We start from the raw sequence: 6902 nt of genomic DNA, 5'->3' as shown, positions 1-6902 counted from the left end.
TGTGTTAAGCCACTGTGCGCTGTAATGACTACAATAAATTTCACCCCTTTGTAATACACTTCGGCTTGCTGGCAAATAATGAGATGAAGTCGGGATCCAACAGGAGTTTAACTCATTCATCAGGCTGTGCCTTTGTCTCAGCAACACTGCCTTTCATTATGAATCCAAGTTAAGTTATTTCAGGGTCCTCACCACACCACTTAATATCCCTTTATAAAACAAACAAAAACAGTAAATTGTACTCTGACTGTTTTGCAGGACTACTGCCCCTGCACCCCCTAGATATCGGTTGACTCCATCTGGTTGAAAATGGCTGGTCTACATTTATGAGGTTTAATCAACATTTTGATTGCATGGTTTTCTTTAAAGGACATTTGCAGATTTTATTTTTGCATAATTTTAAACGTGCATTTATGACATCTGTGTTTAATTTAGCTAGCAGTCTTTCCCATGGCCTCCTAATGCTGTAACATGTTGCTATGTTTCTTTATGTATTACTGCCAAAAACACACTGTTGGTCAGTGGAATAGCACAACAACAAAAGCATGATTTTCTTTTGTGTTACCTGGGTATGCGTGTGTTAGCATCCTTGCGCAATGCTGGCAGAGCAGATTATACAAACAAAATGGGGACCTGCTATTCAGAAAATGTTGCCTTAGGGCCACATTGCAGTCTGGCTGTCAGAGGGGAACACTTGGCTAAGTTTAACCTTTCTCAAAACTCCCTAGAAACCTATAATGTCAGCACAAGTGACAGTATGCTGGTCTATATGTTGGCTCTGTAAAACTGTGTGAGCCTTTGATATCACAGAACAAGAGAGATTTTTCCTTCATCACCAGTAACAAAAGACACTTGAAACAAATTGATGAAATCATTTCAAAGATTTATTCATTTTGTATAATTATTTTGATTCAGATGACTCCCTAAAGGTAGTCCAGCTTTACATTGCCACAGAGACAGAGAGCGACCCACATAGCAGAAGGCTGTTGCAGTGACCCACTAAGGGACATCAGGAAGAGATTAAGTGTGTGTTTGTGTGAATATGTGTGTAGTTGCCCCGGTTCCAGCACTAGTTTATGACAAAAAGAAAACATGGCTGCGGCCATTACGTTGAGTAGATGCTGACAAAATGAGGCTAAACAATACAACATTTGAAGCAAGACGAATCAAAGAAAATATTATAATCTTTCAAATTTACCAGTCATCTCCAATAATATTGAGATGGAAGAGATTCATTTTCTTTTACAACTGATTTGGATGCATCAGAAAGCTGAGTGCTGCCTAGGGGGAATTGCACAAGTCCTCTGAGCAGCAGGATGTGTTTGTGTCTTCCACACATGTATCTGCACAGGAACGAGTAACAGCACCTGAAAGAAAAGCAACAATTTGCAAAGACTACATCTTTCCAATATCACTGTTTTATGAACACACACACACACACACACACACACACACACACACACACACACACACACACACACACGCACACACAAAACAAAACAAACTCCAACATACCATTATTGCTGAAAACCTTGCAGTATTCGGTTGAACTTGGGCAGACTGTTGTCACACTACAGGTGTCGTCCGCTCCATTACAGTTGTAACATTTGAGAGTGAGCACTGATGAGGACACAAAATCCATCAAAATTTGTTTTCACTTAATTTAACATTTAAAAAGTAACATTTAGATTTAGGTTGAAATTGGCCAGTAATGAAATGACTGAAAAACTCTTCATTGTCATGAGACATTATCCCTTCTCTTGTTAATGAAACAATGTCCTTCCATGGGTCTATCATGTCAGTGATCAAACAAACAAACAATGGAATATGAATCAAAGTTCTCTTACCCTGAGTGCTACTCAGCAGGAGCAGCAATGTGAGGAGAAGGACCTTCATGTTGTTGGATGGTATGTGGTCTAAACATCCACACTGGCATTTTTATACTGGCACTCAGACACAAACACCACATACCAACCCAGTCAGCTGTGCACTTCCTTGTATGTGCACAGGTAATCCGGTAAGTAACGCCTTACAAACAAAGGGTTATTTAATCTGCTTCATACTTTTGTTGACCAAGACGATTAAAACGTTGTGTGCCGGAAGATCAGCAAACTGCTTTTAACCTTTTCCTGTTGAGTATAATCAATGTTATTTGTAACTTTGATGGGCTTTATGAATGAGATGAGCTTTATGAATCCTTTTTATGAATAGGATTGCATCAGACTAAATTACAGATTTTACACAGTCAGTCTGCTTCTTTTCCAAATGTTAGCATTTAAGAAGCATACAAGGCTGAGTTTTGGCAGGTCTAACAAGTCAGACAACATTGCAATGACAGGATAATAATAGGTAATAGTGTGATTAGTTTGACCTTTTCTCTGACCTGTTGTGCTGCATGATATTCCTACAGCTAGAAAATGAAAATGCCCCAGTTTAGGATTATTTGCAAGGACCTTGCTCATTGTTCCATTTTTAGTTTGAGAAGTAAATGGAGCCATAACCCTTTTGATACATTGGGCTGAATGCTAAAGGAACTGCAAAAGTTACTTTGTGATTAATTAAACACAAAGTACAACAAGTAGTATATGTGAGATAGAATAGATAGATTAATTTTCTGCACAGTAGCCAGACTGACTCAGCTGAGCCATGTATCCAATATTCTCCAGTAACCACTCCATGAGCCTCTGCATTGATAAAAGATAAATTATTAGAGATCAAAGAAACAGAACTGAAACAGTAAAACGGGGGGGGGGGGGGGGGTGAATTATTATTTTTTAACTGCAACGGTTTCTTTAACCCAATCCCACCTAAGTTTAAGGGATTCCTATCCTTTTCTTAACTCTTCTTTGTGTAATCAATCTGCTTTTCATGAGAAGCTATAAACCAGTCATTTAAAGGAGCTGTAACTAAACCTCTTCTTTCAAAAGCCTCATCTTGATCTTCCCTTTCTCTCTAAGATCCATGAGGAAACGTTGTGTGGCTATCAACAAAACAGTAGTGTATGGCACAATAAATTGGCATATAAAGCATTACGCTGGTTTAAGTCCAATTTATCAGATCGGTGGACCCCAGGGTTAGTCTTGGAGTTCAGCAAGGAGGTGTACAGGTTTAATAGACCAATGATATTGACCTCAAACTCGTCCTGTAGGTAATTATATTAGGAGGGACAACAAATATTGATACACAAGACACCAAATTTACTTATCAATTATCAATCTTATTATCAATGTCAGATGACAATCTGTTAACTCATCTCCAAACATGCTTTAAAGACTTGGATAAAGACCTGGATGAACAACATTCCACTCAAAACAATGAGCGAGATTGCCATTATCCTCCTTTTTTAACAGTAAACAACGGCAAGAGTTTTTGGCAGCCTGACAGAATACACACTCTTAACAGAAACTTGTTGCCCACTGGTGGTCTCCCTCCAGCTAATTGCCACATTATATAGGTTTTAGATAAATAACTCCTTGTGTAAATTGCACGCACCTTTGCTTTCAAAGTAAGTATCAGGAATACATAGAAACAGGGCATATACTGTACAAAACAGTGTCCTGTGCTACATTGCATAGTGCTTCTGTGCTCGCGGCCACTTAAGAAATTCAAATAGACAACAATGCACCCAAACTAATAGAAGGCTATATAATAGTATATAATAATATAAAAGTTTATAATTAGGGTTGGCTCAAGCTTGTCTTGGACTTACCCCATGGTGCTATAGGCTATAATATTATCATAATTATATTGTTTTTATAGCTGTATATTTCTATTTAATGGCATTTAATGCTGTTGCTGTGCTACACTGTATGTATGCCTTTCTGTCTGTTTGTCTGCCTGTCTTTCTCTCTTTCTCTCTTAACGCCATGGTTAAATGGTAAATGGACTGTGCTTATAGAGCGCTTTTCTAGTCTTCCAACCACTCAAAGCGCTTTCATACTACATGTCACATTCACCCATTCACACTCACATTAACACACCAATGGCAAAGGCCGAAGTGCCAATCTCCAATCAGATCTATACCCATTCATACACCGATGGCTATGCCTTTGGGAGCAATTTGGGGTTCAGTGTCTTGCCCAAGGACACTTCGACATGTGATTGTAACAGTAAGGGATCAAACCCCTAACCACAGATTGAAAGACTGACGCTACCACTGAGCCACAGCCGCCCAGTGCAAGGCATTGACCTAGAGCCCGGACCTGTTCGAAGTTTCTACCTGTTAAAAATAGGGTTTTCCTTCCCTCTCCTGCTAAGTGGTGGCTTATACTGAAACAAATTGCTCTCTGTAAATAATATTATAAAGAGCACTATATCTTTGTTTTAAGTGCCATGAGATAACCGTCGTTTTGTTTTTGCTCTATAAAAACTGACTTCACTTTAGTTAAGTATAGAGTACTCTGCATTGATTTATTTAAATTTAGACCAATTCCATTTTCCAGTGAAGAGATGAGATCTTAAGAGATGAGATCTTACTGAACTTATACTCTCGGCAGCCCTATAATCGAGCCAGTTTGGATTTCAGCTTTGTCAAATACAGAATCTTTCTTATGGCCCTCGACATCTTACACGCACACACGCACCCACACACACACACACACACACACACACACACACACACACACCCTTTAGCGGGCCGATGATTTTGGCAAAAAAAAAGGAAAATGGAAAATTTCTCTACCCATGTTTTATGGCACATTATCAAAATATTTTATTTCCCACATAAGATAACCTGTGACTTAATTAGTAATTTAATGCAATCGATTGGTGTCAAATAGGACAAATTACATCATGATCCATCTCAAAACCATCTGATCTGACCGTCTTAACACTAAACAGAAACGTTTTAAGATAAAACTGAATGCTGATCAGCTCGTGCATACTCCTGTAGCCTTGAAATGTCTCTCAGGGTGACTACAGCATGAAGTTGTCCTTTTGTGACATCTGTTGTTAATGATGGGGAACTGCAGGACAATGTGGACCATTTGGTTTTCTCCATTCAATTTGTTTTAGTGATGCAATGATTAAGTGCTTTATATTTATGAAGACATAAAACCATCCATGTAAAAACTGACATTGTTTGACTTCATTCGGTGAAGTAGGAGAGTACAGGTTGTTGCTTGTTTAAGCCCATTAGCCACAAACCACAGATATATTATGCTTTTGGTTCTATCTCTGCTCAACTTGTTGTTCAAGTGTTTGTGAAGGCTACATCAACACTCAACAAGCAGCTGCTTGTTCCTGTTATCCTGTAAAGTCCACTGAATACTATAATAACCATTTCTTTATTAGTAAGACTGTGTACAGAAGTGGAGTGGATTTTACTCTGCACAAAGATATTTCTGTTTAAAGTTCTTTTTTGATCATCATTTGTTAAAATCATAAGTTATGTAAAGCTACACTGCTGTCAACATCAGACAGTAGATGAATGGATTTATGGATCAAGTTATTTGTATAAGAATCTTGAAAAGGCTGTCACTGTACTAGGCCACTAATGTGCCTGATACATGATAAACAAGGCGAGTTTATTTATAAAGCACCATTCATATATAGAGCAATTCAGAGTGCTTACAGCTGATCGAGGCTGGAGCTGGCACAGGGTCAAGAGTTTCGCTCAACAGTTTCATGATTAAACTGTGTAATTTATTCAATTTATATATATAAATATAAACTGTTAAAGTCACGCTAAAGTCAACCACTACAAAAGCTGTCGCACAGCTATTTGGCCACTGTTCATCATAAGATGCTTCAGCATGTTTCAGCATATTTTATATGTATGTCGACTGTGAGGATGCTTTGTTACGTCAGCTTCAGGTGCTTCCACTTCTGTAATGCAACACCAACACTTCTCGTTTATTATAAAAAAACAGTAAAATCACAACCCATTAAGTTCGCCACATCATGTTTCTTTTCTGAATTTTTATTTGAGCATACAAGCAGAGATTTCTTCTGAATCAAAATGACATAAATGATGAACTACAAATATGAAAACACAAATATGTTGAGGGGAAACTGATGCTAAATCAGTGTTATTTTATATTACTTTTATAGGGGATATTTGTCACTGATAAAGTCCTTTTTGTGGACTGGAATTTCCTTGTACAAGCGAGAATTGTGTCCGAATGTTGTAATTTGCTTTTGATTTAAAAGACCTAGCATGTTATCCTGTGGCCTCATATAGTTTAATGCCCATTTCTATAAACCTAAATTACTCTCCCTCTCAGAGAAAGGTGAAAAACCATGCGGCATAAACACTTTGCCACTGTTAGTGGCCTCCTTGTAGACATTTTGTCTAAACAATGACATTTAAAATTAATATGTACTGTGTAACAGCCCACAGTGCTGTCTAAATAAACCTCATAATACTCAGTATATCGGGGTCTCTATCCCTGTGTCTGTGTCACTGTGAGTTACAAACCTTTACACGTACACAATAATGATCATCTGTATTTCCTTTAAAAAATATGCACCTTCAATTTATTTGATTAAGAACATAAGACATAATTACAAATATTATACCTTAGTTCTTGATATCCGGCTGATTTTCACCAATATTTTCCACAAAAAATATATGTACGTTATTTTAGTGAAAACTAAAAACTTAAAAAGTTACACAACTTGAGCTTCAGTGTCAGATAACCTTACATTCCTATGAGCTTACACAGTATTTGTACCGCTTAATCGGGTATTAAGTTAATAGTTCATCTCCTGATGATTTTTTTTAATTACTGTTTTAAACTCAAGAGTTCATACAATAGAGAAATATGGCAGCATCTTAAAACTGACAAATTCTACCAAATTACTTTTTTTAAGATGATGCCTTATCTGACAAGAGCTCCACCTCGGTATTGCATACTATTTATATTATTATTGTAATAAAACTCATTGCATGCATTAAAAGG

At 37.4% G+C, this 6902-nt stretch overlaps 1 protein-coding gene across 1 annotated transcript; it reads right to left on the bottom strand.

Annotated features, from left to right (window-relative positions):
- Positions 1–866: 866 nt before the first annotated feature.
- LOC138597318 (three-finger toxin 3FTx-Oxy6) lies at positions 867–1957 on the bottom strand. Its single transcript, XM_069668906.1, has 3 exons — positions 1848–1957; positions 1516–1620; positions 867–1367 (listed from the first exon to the last, which is right to left on the bottom strand). Exons 1-3 carry the CDS (start codon positions 1894–1896, stop codon positions 1282–1284), a joined length of 240 nt encoding a protein of 79 aa, XP_069525007.1. The 5' UTR covers positions 1897–1957; the 3' UTR covers positions 867–1281.
- Between the last annotated feature and the right edge of the window lie 4945 nt (positions 1958–6902).

Source organism: Semicossyphus pulcher, unplaced genomic scaffold (genome assembly GCF_022749685.1).
Source record: "Semicossyphus pulcher isolate SPU_LCO1_2020_fin unplaced genomic scaffold, fSemPul1.0.p SCAF_19, whole genome shotgun sequence".
Classification (NCBI taxonomy): Eukaryota; Metazoa; Chordata; class Actinopteri; order Labriformes; family Labridae; genus Semicossyphus; species Semicossyphus pulcher.
Note: the sequence above shows the minus strand (reverse complement) of the source record. Positions and strands in the feature narration are given on the sequence as shown.